This window comes from Strongyloides ratti (genome assembly GCF_001040885.1).
Source record: "Strongyloides ratti genome assembly S_ratti_ED321, chromosome : 2".
Lineage (NCBI taxonomy): Eukaryota > Metazoa > Nematoda > Chromadorea > Rhabditida > Strongyloididae > Strongyloides > Strongyloides ratti.
The window spans coordinates 5,768,609-5,787,270 of NC_037308.1; the positions used below are offsets into that span (position 1 = coordinate 5,768,609).

The 18,662-nt window shown below is 25.6% G+C and overlaps 10 protein-coding genes across 10 annotated transcripts; 5 read left to right on the forward strand and 5 right to left on the reverse strand.

Annotated features, from left to right (window-relative positions):
• Window positions 1-514: 514 nt before the first annotated feature.
• Window positions 515-1,855, reverse strand: SRAE_2000183300 (CstF-50; the record flags this gene model as incomplete). Its single annotated transcript, XM_024652831.1, has 2 exons — window positions 515-1,754; window positions 1,803-1,855. 2 exons carry the CDS (start codon window positions 1,853-1,855, stop codon window positions 515-517), a joined length of 1,293 nt encoding a protein of 430 aa, XP_024506368.1.
• A 184-nt stretch (window positions 1,856-2,039) lies between these two features.
• On the reverse strand, window positions 2,040-3,069 carry SRAE_2000183400 (Hypothetical protein; the record flags this gene model as incomplete). Its single annotated transcript, XM_024652832.1, has 2 exons — window positions 2,040-2,911; window positions 2,961-3,069. The coding sequence occupies 2 exons, from the start codon at window positions 3,067-3,069 to the stop codon at window positions 2,040-2,042; spliced, it is 981 nt and encodes a 326-aa protein (XP_024506369.1).
• Window positions 3,070-3,675: 606 nt separating this feature from the next.
• SRAE_2000183500 (Cht11) lies at window positions 3,676-4,836 on the forward strand (the record flags this gene model as incomplete). The annotated part of the gene is made up of 2 exons (XM_024652833.1): window positions 3,676-4,243; window positions 4,304-4,836. The coding sequence occupies 2 exons, from the start codon at window positions 3,676-3,678 to the stop codon at window positions 4,834-4,836; spliced, it is 1,101 nt and encodes a 366-aa protein (XP_024506370.1).
• A 49-nt stretch (window positions 4,837-4,885) lies between these two features.
• On the reverse strand, window positions 4,886-5,820 carry SRAE_2000183600 (ER membrane protein complex subunit 2; the record flags this gene model as incomplete). The annotated part of the gene is made up of 3 exons (XM_024652834.1): window positions 4,886-5,376; window positions 5,419-5,733; window positions 5,775-5,820. The coding sequence occupies 3 exons, from the start codon at window positions 5,818-5,820 to the stop codon at window positions 4,886-4,888; spliced, it is 852 nt and encodes a 283-aa protein (XP_024506371.1).
• A 214-nt stretch (window positions 5,821-6,034) lies between these two features.
• On the forward strand, window positions 6,035-7,014 carry SRAE_2000183700 (Translation initiation factor eIF-2B subunit alpha; the record flags this gene model as incomplete). The annotated part of the gene is made up of 2 exons (XM_024652835.1): window positions 6,035-6,173; window positions 6,215-7,014. 2 exons carry the CDS (start codon window positions 6,035-6,037, stop codon window positions 7,012-7,014), a joined length of 939 nt encoding a protein of 312 aa, XP_024506372.1.
• A 41-nt stretch (window positions 7,015-7,055) lies between these two features.
• On the reverse strand, window positions 7,056-8,333 carry SRAE_2000183800 (Protein phosphatase methylesterase 1; the record flags this gene model as incomplete). The annotated part of the gene is made up of 4 exons (XM_024652836.1): window positions 7,056-7,596; window positions 7,645-7,713; window positions 8,003-8,112; window positions 8,163-8,333. The coding sequence occupies 4 exons, from the start codon at window positions 8,331-8,333 to the stop codon at window positions 7,056-7,058; spliced, it is 891 nt and encodes a 296-aa protein (XP_024506373.1).
• A 757-nt stretch (window positions 8,334-9,090) lies between these two features.
• On the forward strand, window positions 9,091-10,602 carry SRAE_2000183900 (SWIB/MDM2 domain and Homeodomain-like and SWIB domain-containing protein; the record flags this gene model as incomplete). The annotated part of the gene is made up of 1 exon (XM_024652837.1): window positions 9,091-10,602. The coding sequence occupies one exon, from the start codon at window positions 9,091-9,093 to the stop codon at window positions 10,600-10,602; it is 1,512 nt and encodes a 503-aa protein (XP_024506374.1).
• Window positions 10,603-13,390: 2,788 nt separating this feature from the next.
• Window positions 13,391-15,071, forward strand: SRAE_2000184000 (Hypothetical protein; the record flags this gene model as incomplete). The annotated part of the gene is made up of 3 exons (XM_024652838.1): window positions 13,391-13,396; window positions 13,561-14,012; window positions 14,420-15,071. The coding sequence occupies 3 exons, from the start codon at window positions 13,391-13,393 to the stop codon at window positions 15,069-15,071; spliced, it is 1,110 nt and encodes a 369-aa protein (XP_024506375.1).
• Window positions 15,072-15,353: 282 nt separating this feature from the next.
• On the forward strand, window positions 15,354-16,342 carry SRAE_2000184100 (Beta-1,4-galactosyltransferase 7; the record flags this gene model as incomplete). Its single annotated transcript, XM_024652839.1, has 4 exons — window positions 15,354-15,466; window positions 15,507-15,845; window positions 15,889-16,144; window positions 16,184-16,342. 4 exons carry the CDS (start codon window positions 15,354-15,356, stop codon window positions 16,340-16,342), a joined length of 867 nt encoding a protein of 288 aa, XP_024506376.1.
• A 78-nt stretch (window positions 16,343-16,420) lies between these two features.
• SRAE_2000184200 (Hypothetical protein) lies at window positions 16,421-18,427 on the reverse strand (the record flags this gene model as incomplete). The annotated part of the gene is made up of 5 exons (XM_024652841.1): window positions 16,421-16,802; window positions 16,936-16,979; window positions 17,165-17,489; window positions 17,681-18,174; window positions 18,245-18,427. 5 exons carry the CDS (start codon window positions 18,425-18,427, stop codon window positions 16,421-16,423), a joined length of 1,428 nt encoding a protein of 475 aa, XP_024506377.1.
• Between the last annotated feature and the right edge of the window lie 235 nt (window positions 18,428-18,662).

Below are 18,662 nucleotides of genomic sequence, written 5' to 3' on the forward strand. Positions count from 1 at the left end.
ATTTGTAAGAGTTCATTTTTTTATGTTGAAACAAGTTTTTTTTAGATTTACATACCGTTTTTAATTTATTTTTAAATCATGTAGATTTTGAAAAAAACAAAAATTAAAGAAAAATAATTTATTATTGAAAGTAAAAATTATATTTTATTTTTATTGAAAAAATGAGCAAGAAAGAAATTATATAACAACAACAAGTAAAACAATATTGTTATTTATTCTTGAATGCTGTCAAGTTTCTTAATAAAGATCATTTTAGTCAACTTAATATAAGTATTAAGAAAATGGTTAAAAATTAATACTTTAGAAACACTCTTCATCTTAGTTATATCTCCGTTAGAAATGATGATAAAACAAACAACTCATTTCAAATAGTTCCTAATCCAAAAAATGTCATTTAATATATGATATTAAAAAAAAAGATTTATTTTCTGCTAGAATAATACATTTTTTTGTTGTCGTGGATCTATACAATTCTTCATTTAAAACTTTCATCAATGTAAAATAATCTTTTCAATTAGATATGTTCTTGGTTATATTGTTTCGTTTTGTATTTTTTGTACCAGAAACGTACCCTAGAATCGTCACTACATGTAATAAGCATAGCCATATTTGGAGCATGCTTCATTTTTCTTACAGGAGCTGTATGACCAAGAGGTAAAAATTTTTTCTTCTCAGTTGTTCTGGAATCCCACGAATTTAAATTACACGACTTTTCATCTGGAAACAGAATAAAATCTTCTGTATGATTGAATTCAGCATTAACAGAAAGCCTTTGACTACTAAAACCAGGAGCATGATAAACATTTAAACAACGATTTGTTGATAGTTCCCAAAGTTTTACCACTGAATCAAAACCAGAAGACAAGATATATTTACCATTTTTAGTAAATTGAACACTACAAATTTCATCACCATCATGTGCTTTTTGAAAAGTTTCAATACATCTTCCTGAAACACCATCCCATATTTTAATGTCACCATCAGATGACCCAGATGCAAGTAAATTTCCCGTACAAGTATAATCTATTGTTTTAATAGCTGCAATATGTTGATCTAACGGTTGTAATGAAACCCAACATTGTTGTGTTTCTGTTGAATATAATCTTAGTACTTTATTTTCTGTTCCAACTGCAATATAATCACCTGATGGATGGAAGGATATAGCATTTAATCTTTCAACTTCAGTGATTGATCTCATAGCTCGCCTAACGGCACTTTTAGCATAATCAAAAAATTTTAATGTTTTGTCACTTGAACCAGAAACAAGTAATTGTTGTTTTGGATGAAAAGCTAAACAAGTTACTTCATCAGAATGATCATATAATGTTCTAATGACAGGATTTGCATCAAATTCAGAATTCCCTGACTCTTTCATTACAACTTTTTCAATGTCAATAATTTTAATAGTACAGTCTTGAGATCCAGTTGCAGCTAATTTTCCATCTTCACTAAAAGCAACAGCACGGCTAGGTCCCTTATGAGTTGTTAAAAATATTGTTTCATATAGTGATGGTTCTGGACTACTAACTGGAACATCAGCATCATATTCTAAATCAAGTCCTGGATACCCTTGGTAATATTCATCATCTTCCATTTCTTCATCGAAATTTACCTCATCGTTTAATTCTCCATCATGTAATGAATGTTGAACAACTTTAAAAAGTTTGTTACATGGAGGAGGCAATTTTCCAGTATTACCAATTGTTTGAAACAAATTATTTGCTACTTGCTGATAACCATCATATAATAATTGTCTAAATATTAAAAAAAAATTTTTTTTCCTATAAAAAACATTAACTTACTCTATGATAAGACGGTATAATGTATCCCTATCTTTGATATCAACCTTCATCATTTAAGTAAAGAAAGAAAAAATAACACGCTTGAAGGCACTCTTTACCAATATAAAGAAGTCTCAAAGCGCGAGAAAATTTTTATTATATTCTTATTAAAACAAAAATCTGGTAAAATTTTATTTACAAAAAGTGTAAACATTAGTAAGTAGAAAAACATATAAACACTTAAAACGTTATTTATTTCTAATAATTAATGGTTGGCAAGATTGGTTTTTTTTTAGGTTGAGATAATCTTTCAACCATGGCCATAATCCTTTCCTTGGTTACAACTCCAACTTTTTTCGGAGTTGAATTAGTATTTGATGGTGAGGGAGCTATAATTTGACTAGGAAGAAGAGGACGTCTATCACTTGGACCAACTGAGTTAGCTCGTCTTTGTGAAAGACAGATAGGCTCTCTAGAAACAGAACGTCTGATGCTTGATGGTGCTCTGTGGATAGTTGGTGGTTCATATTTGTCGGGTTTCTGGACATTTTGTCGAAGATTGTAGACAGTTCTCGATGACCTATCCGGTTTTGGTGGTTCACTAGTAGCCCGTTTTGCTCGTGCTGTAAGTGCAGGCATTTTTGGAGCAACTGCAACATTTACAGGTTTCGTTGGTACGGCATTACTAGGCAGTAAACTTGAAATTCTTCTATTAGTTGATCTTAAATCATTATTCCCAATTGAATTTATTTTGTTGATAGATGGACCCAGACTACGTCCTCTTGTTTGCATAGTGGGTAATATTGGTTGTGGTAGTTGTTTGTTATCGGTTTTACTTTCTTCAATATATGGTTGAGCTAATCGAGCACTTCTTCTTGAGGGTAATTCAACTTTAGTTTTGGTTACTTCAGATTTCAAAGATGTTTTGGCAAATGCAGATAGAAGTCTTGCTGAACCAGGTACTGATTGCTTAGTAATAATTTTTGATGAGGAATTTTCTCGTTTGGCAAATACTTCGCCAACATTTTCCTTCTCAGTGTTATTTGTCTTCATTACAGACGGTTTGTTGTTAAATGATGATACATCCTTCTGCTTTTTTAAATCATTTTCTTTCATTTCCTGCCTCATTTCTAAGAAAAAAGTTTTATTATTACTATCTCAGATAATTGGTCTACCTACTTTCAAAAAACTTATCACCAAGAGAATCATTAAATGAATCTTCTAAAAAATCACGGTAAGTACATACCGATGGAATGATAAAATAGTCGTCGTCACAATTCGCCTCCATTTGCTAACAATTACTTGGTATTTCTAAAATCAAAAATAGTAGATGACACTAAAGACACTAAATATAGTTGTACAAATAAGATACAACAGTGATGCCCGCAAAATGAAAACAAGGTTTCGCTGTAAGAGAAGTATATCTTAAATTAAAAGCGCATTGTTTAGAATATTTGATAAAATTTATATATAACGCGTGTGTTATAAGAATTATGATTTGGCTCGGTACAAAAATTGGGATATCTAATGACATTAGAGAATGATTGCAATAGTTAAAGTTGTTTCGATTTGTTACACAAATTTCTGATTGTTTAAAATACCAAAAACAAATTAAAACTTTGTGAGATAAATTTATTTTTATGCAATTAAATATTTTTAAGGAAATTTTTATAAAATACGTGTTCTTCTTGTACAAATGTTAAAGAATAATTTTATTCAAATAAATAAAAGTTATTTATATTCTATTAGTTTGCACTTTTTTTGTATAAAAAGACAATAAAATTTATTTTGAGAATTCTAAATAATTTATTAACTATTTTTTTTCGAGCGCTGACTTTTTTTTTAGACCTTTTCTTTATATATACGAACAAATGTTTATATCTATTACAGAGAAATGATATGTAAGAAATCAGAAATTATTTTTTTTATAATTTTTTTTACCTTTGAAATAAAATCACATGATTCTATTATTTCGTGCTATCATGACATTGCAAGAAGTGATGTAACAAATCAAATAGATCCATTTCTTTGTACTCACATAATGTTAATAAATTCTTGTTTTCTAAACAATTCAGATCAAATTGTTTTTCCTCATATTGAAGATATGAAAGATGTTTTAGACCTTAGAAATACAAATAAACATTTAAAGATTTTATTAACTTTTTTACCTAGATCTGAATCTATGAGAAAAATAATATATGATGACAAGAAGTTTAATAATCTTATATATAGCATTTTTGACTTTGTTCAATTTTCTGGATTAGATGGTTTCGATTTGGATTGGGAATTTCCCGCTTGGGGTCGTGGATCTAAGCCTAGTGAACGAGATAAATTTACTGAATTAGTTCAAAAACTTTATAATCTTTTTAATAATCGAAATTTAACAAAAAAATATCTTCTAACTAGTGCAGTATCAGGACCATATACTATTGCATTGAAAAGCTATAATCTCTCTGCTATTAGTAAATATTTAAATTTTATACAAATTATGAATTATGATTTTCATATGTTTTCTAAATTAGAACCTTTTGTTGGATTTAACTCTCCTTTATATGCAGAGCCATATGAGATTTACATAGCAGCAAGAATGAACTCTGCTTATTCTACAGAATATTATTTAAAAAATGGAGTCCCTTCACATAAATTAGTTTTTGGTATACCAACATATGGACGAGGATATAAATTACTAGAAAAACATATACATTTCCCATACGCTCCAGCAATTGGCTCATCTTTTCTAGGGTCATCATATTCATATATAATTTCATGTAATTATTTAATTGATAGAAGTTTTAAATTTATTTGGAATAATCATGCTGCAAGTGGTTATCTTGTAAACAATAATAGAGATTGGATTGGGCTTGAAACAGAAAGAAGTGTGAAAGAAAAAGCATCATATGCAGCAAAAAAAAAATTAGGAGGTATAATGATATTTGCATTATTCGAAGATGATTACAAAGGAGTTTGTCCTGGAAGTAAAAAGAAAAAAATGTTTTTAACTAAAACAGCAAAAAAAGCGTTTTTAGAAGCGAGAAAAAAAATGAATATATTATAAAATTTTTATTGAAGTTATACACATTATAATATATATTAAAAAAAAAAACTTAATCATTCATCTTTCTGTGACATTCAAGTTCTCTTATAATCCATTCATGATCTAAGCCTTCACTTCCAGCTTCAGCATCTTCAATTATAGAAATTGTATTTTTTAAAACGTCCTCGTATTTATTTACTGTATCGTTTTTTTTACTTGCAGAAAGACTTTTACACTGAATCAACTGATTACAAACTAACATTAATCCAACACTTGATCTTAAACAATTTGGATTAGCTTCTAAAGCATATTCAAAATATTTTTTTGCCATTTCATAATTTTCTTGTCCACCTAAAGTATAACGTGCCTCTCCTAATCTTCTAAAATATATAGGATTATGAGGATTAGATAACATTAATTCTTCTAAACAATGAATTCCACGCAATAAATCGTTTTCAGAAAAGTACAATTCACTTAATTGTTTCCATGCTTCAGTGTCATTAATATAAGTTTTTAAATGTTCATTTAATGTATTTATAGCTTCAGTTTTATCTCCTTTAGCTAAAAGTATAACTATTTTTCTTTTAACATACAATGTATTACTTGGATCTGCTTTAATTAAATTATCATATAAATAAGTTGCTTCAGAAAATTTTCCTAAAGACTCAAGTCTCATGGCTTGTAATCTCCTAACTCTATTAGAGTTTGGAAATTTTTTGTCAAGTCTTTGAATAGTATCAAGAACAATATCATGTCGTGCTACATCCATTGCTGAAATACATACTTGTTCTAAAATTGGCCATAATTCATCACCTAATGATGAGGGAGCTCTTGATAATACATGCTCCCACATTTCTATTATTGGTCCAGAATTTCGAACTTGATCAGTTCTCCATTTTCTCAGTAATCCTCGTGCATCTAAATAATATTATTAAAATAATAATATTAAATTAACATACTATAAAAATCTATACATGTGTAATCTTCAGTATTTTGTTGTGCCATTAAAAATAAATTTTATTTAGAAATAATGAAAGTGAAATAATTATTTTGCAAGAAGCTACTAGGCTAAACGATTATAAAAACATTTCTCCAAATAGAGGAAAGTGATTTTCGTCTTATACAGAGTTTATATTATAGTTAAATTTTCTATATACCCAAAAAATAATTCTAAATAATAATTGATATTGGTACATGGTATTTACTTTTTTAAACTAAAATGCAAGAAGGAACTTTAATGCTCAATGATTTTAATCCAAAACAATATTTTGAAAATCTTCTAGAAGGAAACAAAGAAAATATGTCTACTGGATTAGCTGTTATAAAGACATTATCAGAAGTTTTAAAAAAGACAACGGGTAAAAATAATTATTTATTTATTTTTTTACAAATATTTTAGCATCTACCGTTACCGGACTTCTAGAAGATTTAAATAATACAAGAGATGAACTTTGTGAAACAGATTATTCTACAGCTTCCATTCGTTCAGCATCTGAACTTTTTATACGTTCTATTTCTTTAGTATCATCAGAATCGTTGCAGTCTGACTTTCAAGAATTAATTAAAATTTTTATAAGCAGAGCTTATAAATTTACTGAACGTGTAGATAATTCTAGAGGAATGATTGCAAAATATGCTTCCCCATATATTAGAAATGATATGAAAATATTAACACATTCATACTCAAAGGTGGTATTTGAAGCATTAGTATCTGGAGCTAAAGAAGGAAAAAGTTTTCATGTCTATGTTACAGAATCACAACCTGATAGTAGTGGAAGAACTATGTACGAAAAGTTACGGAAACACAATCTTCCATGTACATTAATTTTAGATTCAGCTGTTGGATATCTCATGGAATCAATTGATATTGTTCTTGTTGGTGCCGAAGGTGTTATGGAGACAGGTGGTATAATCAACAAAATTGGAACTCTTGGAATTGCTATATGTGCTAGAGCCTATAAGAAACCTGTATGTATCATGGCGGAAAGTATTAAATTTGTTAAAGAATATCCACTAAATCAAGCAGATATTCCCAATGAATTTAAGTACAATACTTCTACACTACAAAATAAAGATTTATCAGAAGAACATCCTCTAGTTGACTATACTCCACCACAATACATATATTTATTGTTTACTGATTTAGGAATTTTAACTCCTGCAAATGTTGGTGAAGAGCTTATAAAATTATATATTTAATATTTTTACAAATTATTTTATTGTAATATGAGAAATATTTTTTATTCTTCAAGTATTTTTGCCATCTTATATCTTTTCATCATCCTTATAAAAATATTTGCTACATCTTCAGGATTGTCTTCATGTACCAAATGACCTGTTTTTTTAATAACTTCCATTTGAAATTTTCCAGCCATTTGTGCAATTGTTAACTCTTTGTCTAGTCTATCTGTACCAGCAAGAATTAAAATTTTGGCTCCAGGGACTGAAATAAATTGTTTTGAAATATCTTTAAACCATTCTTGCCAATATTTTTCACTTTTATATAAGTCTACTCTCCATACAAATTTTCCATTCTCTTCTTTAATTTGATCGGGCATTGATACTCTAGCAGAAATTAAATTTGTTGTTACATGTGTATTTATACACCACTGAATAGCGGATTCTACACTTGAAAAAGAATTTGGCCTTTTATCTAGAATTAAACGCATAGTTGTTAAAGATGCAAGAGCTGTTCCTTCAACAACATCAATTACTCCTAAAGCTTGTAAATTTGGAAGTATATTCTTAGCCCCTAAATGAATTGCAATAGCCCCACCAAGACTAAAAATAAAATAAACTTATAAAATTTTTGTAAAAAAATTATCCTACCTATGACCAATCATTATTAACTTAGGCTTTTCTTCACCATATAATGTATTATATACTTCATAAACATCACTAAAAAAATGTATTTAAAATCTTAATATTAGTTAAATAATTTAACTTCACAGATACATTTTAAATGAAAACATTAGTAAATTAATTTCTTATGTATAAAGAAAGTATAACTACAACAAATACATATTTAATATTTCTACAAACGGAAACCATAGTAGTATTATTAAAATATTAAGACGAAGCTTATATAAAATAACCAAGCTTTAATAACAACTAATTTTGTAATATATAATTAGACTTTCAAATAATATATATATATGAGAAAGACCTACTAATTAGATACACTTACTTAATTAATGTTTCTTTAGATAAATCAAAATCATTTGAGGTTGTTGTCATTCCATGTCCCCTTAAATCTACAGCTAAAATACGACACTCCATTGCTGTTGTAAGGGAATTCTAAAAATAATTTATGTTCTTCCTAAATTATTTTTATTTACAAAACCCACTGTTAAAACAGCCCATGTTAGACTACTAAGTCCAGCACCATGAATAAAATAAAATACTGGCCCAGAGTTACCTTTTAAGTAAGTACAAAACTTATCTGTTTCATTAATTGTTACAAATTTTTTGTCATCAAAAAATTGATTCCATGATAAGGGATTATAATCTTCATCCATTATCAAAAAATTTATAATTTACTTGTATTCTTAAAAACACGATATTCAACTAGAAATGTGGAATAACGATGCTGTTATGTTTATTTACAAAATGTATTATAAAGAAAACAACTTTTGGAAACTACATTGTTTCAAAAAATTAATTTTTTGAAGTCAAAGGCTAATACTTGATAGCCAATATATATATATCTATATGTGCATTGATTTAGCTACTTTTTATTAGCGTCTTTAACTCACGTCACAAAAAAATTAGTCTTCAACCCGACTTTTTGGACGAACATATTTCTATGTCTTCAATCACAATCTAAACAATGCACATAAAATAACGTTATTCCAACACCTGACACTATTTCAGCATATATCTTGATATGCAAATGTGTTATGTATCTCTTACATAGTTTAATCTACTTTACATGTGTTTAAATAGGCGCATGCTAAAATAAGTTTTTTTTTTGCTCAATTATATTGTTAATTGCTATAACATATATATATATATATTCATATAAAATAATGTATAAGAAATAAATTAAGCTATTTCAACTATATTTTATGTTGAATATGTTAATCATGAAAGTTTGATTGATTATTTTTGTCTTTTTACGAGTATGTACTATTGTAGTATTAATTTATGATCAACTAAACAGTATAACACGTTTTTGTATGCGTTTTAATTTTTATTTAAAATTTTTTACTAAAATGTTTTTCAATTTAAACATTACTTTTGTTTATTATTTTTTTAGATTTGGTTGGTGAAAATATGAGTGGTGAACCACCAATTTCTAATCTTGAAATATGTAATTTTATCAATAAACTAATAGAAAGAAATGGGTTAGATCTGCTAACATCTTCATTTATAAGAAAACAATTAAAAGAAAAGTACAAATTTAATTTTGATCCATTTAAAAAATTAATTGATTCTTTAATAAGTGGTGTTATTCAGAAAAGGCAAGAAAAAGAAATTGACGATGATTCACATACTTATGATTCAACTGATGATGAAATAGATTTTTCAGATATTGCTGAAAAATATGCCATAAAGAATGAAGAGAAACAAAATTCACCATCATCTAAATCTATAGAAAGTTCAGATAGTAGTGATGATGATGGTCCAGAAGATAGAGATTATATAAAAAAGAAGTCTAAAAGTTTGAAGTCGCGTTCTTCATTAACTAATAGTATTGATTCAGACAATGATGTTTTTGATGGCAATGACATGGCTTCTGCTATAAAACGTCGTCGTGCTGCTGCAAATAACAAGAGATCTGTCGTTAATAGTAAATCTAAAAATTCTTCATCAACAACAAAACGTCCTGCAGCTAGTAGTGGTTTTACAAAAATAATGATGGTAAGTGATGAATTATTTGCAATTACAACCAAAAAATATATGAGAAGATCAGATGTTGTTAAATATATGTGGGATTATTTTAAATCTAAAGGACTTATTGATCCAAATAATAAAAAAATGGTGTTATGTGATGATAAATTAAAAGCCTTAACAGGTGTTAATACTTTTCAAGCATTTGGAATGATGAAATATATTAAAAATCATCTCAAAGATGCTGATAATTTAGATGAAGAAACAAGAAGTATAATTCTTAAAGATTTGGGAGTTGAGGATGTAAAGATTGAAAAAGATGATAAAAATGTGTCAAAGAGAAAAAGTAAATCAGTTACAAGTGATAAATCTGGAGCAAGCAAAGTTCCAAAGAAGGGTAAATCGTCTTTCTCCCGTTTCTGTGTTCTATCTGATGAATTATCAAATTTAACGGGTCAAAGATATATGACAAGGTCAGATGTTGTTAAGTTTATGTGGGATTATTTTAAAGGAAACAATCTAATGGATCCCAAAGATAAACGTATGGTAATTATCAACGATCAACTAAGACCCATATTTCCACAAAAAAGAATACAAGCATTTGTTATGATGAAGTCGTTAAAAAATCATATAAAGGATCCCAATTTACTTGGTCCTGAACACATGGAAGCTATTACAGCTCTTCATAACGAGTTAGAAGAAAAACGAAAAAAAGATGAAAAATTAAATTTTAATGATAATATAGAAAGTAAGCAAAATTATACTCAAGAAGAAAATAAAAAAGAAAAAGAAGATACGCCTATAGAAGAAAAGAAACGACCTAATGTTTTTTCTGTTGGTTCAGGTTATCAGTCGGTAGATTCAGATGATGAGGAGGATGACGATGATCCATATGGTTCGTCATCTATCCCATTTAAAGTATCAAAAATTGAAGAAAATAAAAATGTTTGGTGAATATTAGTTTCGGATAACTAGTTAATAATCTAATTGGACAAATTTTTGGATATCTACACAATTAAATAATGTTTTATATGAAAATTTTAAAGCAAATGAAGCTTTTATGAAAATGTTTAAATATTGTACATCTTTTTTTTTACAACGCTTATTGGTCGATATGATCTTATTATTCTAGGCATTTAATGGATATTAGTTTATCTTTGTCAGTTAATTATACAGGATGTATTTTTAAAGCATAACTAGACATATTTTTGTATCATGGTTGTGTTTTTATTATTTTATTTAAAACAGAACATTTTGAAATGGATATATTAATATCTTTAGAAATATCCTATATATATAGGCAAGAAGTGAACTGTGAATATTTCTTAATTTTTAATAAACTTTTATAAGAAAAAAAATGCACTGATAACAAAAAGAGCAATTATTTTTTTTTTTAAACTATATTTTTATTTAGCTGTTACAACAAAAATAGCGTTTGTTGTGACATTGTTATTTAAAGTGAAATTGGGCCTAAGGGTAAAGAAGACGTTTGTGATGTTAACTTTTTGTAAAAAAAATAATTCTAAAACTATACATAAAAATTTTAATGATTCGTAACTTTTTTAAAAAGCACTTGTGAATTAAAGGAAAAAAAGTTGGCGGGGGATTTTTTTTTATCTTTTGCTTATTCTATCATTTCTATATCTTTTTTCATATTTAAGATATTTTAAGATAGCCAAATTTTTGTACTAACTTGAATGTGTTTTTATACTTTTAATCAATCATAACTTTATATAAGTTAATTTCTTTAAAAAAAATAATAAGGGCGCATTATTTATTTTTTTATCTTTTGAATAATATAAGTGTCTTTAAAAGGGGACACTTCATTCTTGAAATGAAGGTTGGGAAACAATTATTGCCATATTAAAGTTTTCTTAATTTTCAATGTTGAAAAAGCACATTTCAAAATTTGCTTATTTTAAAGAGATGCCTTCAAGAAAATTATGTCGGCTTTAATTTTGAAAAAGTCACAAGAAGATATACTACTATCTAATATATCAAATGATAGTATATGTAAATTCCATTTTGAAAAAAAAATTGAATGTAAACTATAAATTTTAATTTGATTATGGGATTAAGGGAGGATTCCAAATTTACTTTTGAATTTTTCAAATGATGTAAGTATGCCTAGAAAAAAACATTTCGTTCTTGGAATGTAGGCTAAAAAACAATTAAGCTTTTTTTCTTAAATTTTTATTTCTAAACAAAGTATGCATGTTTTAAAATTAACTTCCGAGAAAAATGCGTTTCTAGAAAATTTCAAGAAAGAATATTGTTATCCTAATGTATGAAATAAAATTAAATTTAAATTTAGTTTTTTTTTTATGAATACTTGTATAAAATTGAAAATAAACTATGAATTTCAAATTTATAAAGAAAATGAATTCTGCATTTTTTTTGCTCTATTAAATACATGAAAACAAATTTTATTCTTGTTAATTTGATTCTGAAAAAAAATCTTTAAAATAAAATATTTTCAAGAATACATTAATAGCTACTTTTAAATTTAAACTAATAACAAGCAGATTTTGGTAGGAAATAGAAAAGACATTAGAACACGTCACACTCAACCCTCAGAAATATATCATTTTATTAGTCATTTTTTAGAAATGTGTATAAAATGATTATGTGCTAAATATAATTTGTAAAACATTTAGACTACTAATTTTTTTGTTATTTTTACTATTATTTGTTTTATTATGAACAATATTTATATTAAATCTTATCATGATTTCAAATTATGCCTGTTGAAACTTTAATAATTACATCTTGTATAAATAATGTATATAGTTTAAAAAACATATATATTAAATTTTATTTTATTTAAAGTAAAGTTTATGCAGGATGTTCTAAATAAATTTATGCCTGTGACATTAAATTTTTATTTATTTTAAATAATAAAATATATATAAATAAGAAAATAGATATTTTACTAAAAAAATTTATAAACAGTAAATTTTGTATTTATTTTAATAAGATTATATCTTATGAATAATTGACTTGGTGGATGGTATACGATAAAAAGTATATAAAGGGATGTACTAATGATGAAATTCAATTTAGGTAATGTTTGATTTCTGTGTAAGTTCTATTGTACATTATTGCATTCTTTAAAGTAGTGTTATAGTGGTTTCTATTGTAAATCAGTAACATTGAATTAATTCAAATTTAAATATTGCACTTTTTTAATATAATATATTTTATAAAAAGTAATTCAATCTATTTATTTTAATTATAAACTATATATTTTAAAAAAAAAAAACATGATCGTGAGACTAATTTAAATTTTTATTCAAATATAAATTTATAGAAGATATAATATATATACGTTAATGATTTTATATTTAGAAGAAGTAAATTGTCTACTTATTTTAGAGTACTGGTTGCTTTGACTTTTGTTAATAATTTATAAATTATCTGCTTTGTTTTAAAGAATAAATCTCAAATGTATGTGGTCTTATTATTATTTATGTTCAATGATATTTAATATTCTTAAGAATATTAAAAGTTATTCATGTTGCACTATTATGCTTTGCATTTTTATTGGAATTATGTAACTCTTTGTTCTGTATTTTTCCATTTTATATTTTCTAGTATTGCCAAATTTTTTCCATTTTTTATTCTAAGGTGCCTAATGGGTGGTACTTTTTTATAACAATTAATTTATCTAATAATTTTCAATTTATTGTGATTGATGTAAGTTGATAAATGTTTTTTCTTTACCCTATCATTAAGTGGATAAATGATTGTAAGTGTAAAGTTAAAATATAATCTACGTACATATTTATTTATTGTATCTATAAAAGTTGATTTTTTTATATGATCATTAAAATTTCCGTTTTAAATTATTTGTAAATTTACTATATTTTAAATTAAAATATTTTTATAATATGATGTATCGAATATTTTTAGATGAGTAATACAAGCGCGCCAAAAAATGGTTTAAAAAAGTCAATTAATTTTTTCCGATTTCGTACACCAAAGAAAGATGCTGAAGACACACCACTCCGATTAAAAAAAGGTTCAAAGTTAAATGACAATGATTCTTCACAAGATTCACTTACACTAGATGCATCACCTATAGAAAGTCCAGTTGTAAGATTTTTTAAAAAGGTGAAACCTAAACGATCAGAAAGAACAAAAGATACAGTTGATAATTCATCAACATTGATTACAAATGATAATCAGAACGAAAAATCTACAGTCCAAGATGATCAATTTGATCTTTCTAATGTGACGAAAAGAAATCAGCAATTACCTACGTATATCAGTGTGTCTGTTGCTTTGAATGGTTATCACTTACCGTCTCAAAAGAACAACTTAACTGTAGAAGATTCAATAGAAAATACTACAAATTCACAAAGGTATGTTTGATATATTACAAAGTTAAATTGAATTTTTTATATATATTTATTTTTAAATTATATAGTTATTGCCTCAAAATATTTATTTTAAACAGTGATTTAGTTTCATATTAGTACTGGTTTCATACTATTTACTTTATAGCACTTGTAGTTTTATTTGTAAAATCAGTTTGCATAATGTGATATTTTTAAATTTTTACTATAGTTTTTACTTGGAATGCACATAATAATAAGTTTACTTGTTTAAATAGGGATAATAACTTTATATTATTATTTGTTTATAATGAATTTTCTATTAGTATAACAAAAATTAACATTAAAGACTAGTTTGTTTTTTTTTCCACAATTATTTATTTATTTTATTGAAAAAAAGTTTAATTTTATATTAAAAATTTTTTTTATTATAGTTCTCCTCAAAAATATGTTACAAATATAAGAATTGACTCAGTTGCTGAACCATTAGAAATTGCAGAAAAATTTTCAACTGAATGGGGTACTGTATCAAATGAGACCCCTGAAGCATATAGAGAATTAGCCGATATGAACATATCTCTTATTGATGCTAGAAAAACGTTGGCGAAATCACTTTTGTCGGAACAAAAAGAAATGATGTGTGATGATTGTCATACAACACTTCTTCAGGTCAATGGACATGGAGACATGATTACAAAAAATATTGGAAAATTATACAAGTATATAGATAATTGCTTAAAAGGCGTTCAAGGATATGGTGAAACAACGACCGTTAATGATCTCTCAAGTTTCTGGTATGGAGTAATTCAACCAGAATTAGATAAATATTCTAAAATATTGGAGAAAGCTGATAAATATAGAGATAATAATTACAAAGAATTACAAGAGACAGAGGATGTAATCAAAGTTGTGAAAAAAGTTCGACCAAAACCTCCTACAGCTAAAAAGTGTGTGGTTGAAACTGAAAAAGTAAAACAACAAAAAGCGGCACTTGAAGAAAAAAGAAAAAAATTTTTGCAAGAGATGAAGAAAAAAGCTATTTCATCACGAAACAACGAAACACCATCAGGGGATATAATATTTTAAATTTACTTATTAAAATTTTGTGTATTGTAGTTTAAATTAATATTACTAAAACATTGTAACAATATTTTCTATGATAAAAAAAATTAAACATTATAATGTTTTTTACCTACAAACTTTTAGTATATTATTAAAATATATTCGTGTAAATATTATTAATTTTTTCTTGATATCATTAAATTTTCACACTGTAAATAAACACTTTGTTTAAGACATAATTCCACAATTTTGTTGCAAACATATTTTTTTACAACTTTTTTTTTAAAATTTAGAAATTTTGGTAGAATGTATCATCATAGAATATTAGTAAAAAGATGTTTCATTACTATCATCTTTTCATTATTTATTATTTGGTTTTCAAGAAATTTATTTTTTGATAAAGCAATAAGGGAATATCCGTATGTTGACATATATTTTTCTCTTTAAAATTTATTATAGATCTATTTTAGAGGTAAAACCATATAATAAATTATGTGTAATTGTGCCTTACCGACAACGTTTGGAAGAATTAAATGAATTTGTTCCACATATAACAAAATTTTTAGATAAGCAAAAAATTGATCATCAAATATTAGTTATGAATCAAACAGATAAATATCGTTTTAATCGTGCTTCCTTGATTAATGTTGGTTTTCTTGAATGCGATCGATTAAGATGTAATTATTTTGTGATGCATGATGTAGATTTACTACCATTAAATCCAAAATTAGATTATTCATACCCTGGCCCTGGTATAGTACGACATATATCAGCTGGACCATATCATCCAATTAAAAGGTATTTTTTAAATTATCACGTATAGAAAAAAAAATATTTTTAGATATGATTATGCAAAATTTATTGGTGGAATTTTAATGCTTACAATGGATGATTTTAAAAATGTAAATGGAATGTCAAATAAATATTGGGGTTGGGGTTTAGAAGATGATGAATTTTATCTAAGATTACGAGAGAAAGGGTTAACGGAACATATTGAAAGACCAAAAAATTTAGATACTAATAGAGAGAATACATTTAAGCATATACATGGAAAAGAAAGAAAACGGGATTATAAACAAATTGGTAATCAGAGAGAGGTAAATATGTGATTAAAAAAAATATAATCATATTTTTAGATGTCAAAAAAAAGAGATAGGATATCAGGTTTAAATAATGTTAAATACAAAATTATAAGACGTGAGATTGAAATTTTTAATGATAATAGTTATGCTACTATTGTTGATGTCGAATTGGAATGTGACATGTCCTGGACACCATATTGTGTATTAAATTAATTATATATATTAAATAACTTATAGATTAAACAATTAAGATAGATTATTTTATTTTCTAATAAATATATAATTTCATATTCACAAAATTCTTTCATCCATTCTCACATGAGAGAATTTTTTTTTCTTTTCCTCCTTTTTCTTTTCCTTACTGTCTTTGACTTCTTCTAAATTTTCTGAATATTTAAAAAAGTGGGATCCACTAGGTATAATTACACTTATTGGAATAACATTTTGATTAGAACATTTTAATAAAAATTTCCTCCTTGCATTCATATCAGGACTTGATGCAGCTTTAAATTTTGCCATAGATTGTGTTGCTGAGACAGCAGTTTGAAAAAGGTATGTTGTTTTGACAACTTCAAAAAATCTTGTATCCAGTGAAATATTCAATATAGGATCCAATATAATTCTTGATAACCAACCTATTATTGCTGCTGTGGACCATATTGCCATTTCATAACTAAAGAATATTTTTATTAATTATTTAAACACTTTTTTGTAAAAAAAATTTTAAAATACTATAAAAAAATGTTATATTAATTTAATGTAATTACTACTTTTTTTTTTACAAAAAAGTGTTATGTAAAATTAACCTTAGTTGATATGTAGCAATAACTGACTGACATGTTGATGAATTCTAAAATGAACATAAAATTATAACAAAAAAGATTATACAATTATCATTACGATAAAAAAAGAAGTAGAAATATTTTGATAACGTAATGTTATTTTTTAAATATGTCATTCAACTTATTTATATTTATCCAATTACGTAAATGTTTTAGAATTAACAAAAAAAAAGAAAGAAAACTAATAACTTACATTATATAAATCCTGTAATCCATCAATTTTTTCTTTTAAAACAATTGGCAGCGAAACAAAACTTATCATTACACCACAAGTAAGGCAAAACATAGTTATATTAATACTCATACGATGAAATTTCAGTAGATGCAAATGTGCACTTCCAGATTGCTTTTTATGACGATATAAAAAAATTACAATTAAAACATGTGATAATATTACTATGAAAAATGCCAAAGTAACAATTATTATGTTAAAAATGGACATAATATAATCTTGTGTTGTAACTGTCCATTGAATCAAATCAGATGATCCATTAAATACATTGAAAGCATCATTTTTACTAAAAATAAAATTTCAAAATTAGTAAGAAATTTAAAACTTTTTTGCACTTTTTAAATCAAAAAAAAAATACTTATTTTAAATAAAAATAGATAGATAAAATTTCTCATATAATTTTGTTTTAAAAATATAAATTTGAAAAAAAAAATGCAAAAAAATGTAAAAAAAAAGAAAAAAATTGATATTAACAACCTGATAAAAATTACAATTATGCTGTAAATTACACCTAATATTGTTAATGTTGATGTTCCAATTAAAATTTTTTTATCAGTCATACTTGTTCTTGTATATACTGGATATCTTATAGCAATAAATGTTATTATAGCTAAAGATGCATAAACAGTTGAAATAACCCAATAATCAATTGTTAAAAGTAATGTAAACCATGTTCTTCCATGTCTAATTGTGTATGTAAAAATGTAGCAACTTGAATTTAACAAAATAGTTCCATTTTTCAACAAACTTTGTTCCACAACTAAATCAAATTTGTGCATTACTGTGAAAAAAAATATAATTGCTGAAACAATAGCATCCGTAATGGATCTGTTTAACATTAAGGTATGCCCTTTAAAAGGTAATAATTTTCGTTTTAAACCCACAATTACAATATGAATAAAAAATAAGTTAATTATCAATCCAATTAAAGATAAAATCATTGTTACAGTGGGAATAACATTATCCACTAACTAAGTAAAAAAAAAATCTTTATTTTTAGTATAATTATTTTTTATAAAATAAAAGTCTTGTTTAACTTACATTATTTTTAGCTTCGTCATAATTTATTATACTTGTATCAACAGATTTATTACATAAAATTGTCCAATTATTATTGACAGCTGGACTTGTATCAAATCTATGAAAATGAGATATACTAATATTTTCATAAATATTATTTTCATTTTCATTTGTTGAGTAATCGAAACATATTGTTAAAGTCATCTTCCCATCATACTAAATAATCACCTAAATATTAAAAATTAAGTAATTTTTTTAAAAAAAATAATTTATTTTAATAAGTTATAATTAATAATATAGAAAAATAATCAACTTCATCTATTGTTAAGTAAAAGTTTTAAGTAGATTACATTTATATTTTAATAAGATCAATTATTAAAATAATTTTACAAAATTCAATTTACAATTGAAAGATAATATTATATTATCTATTTGAAAA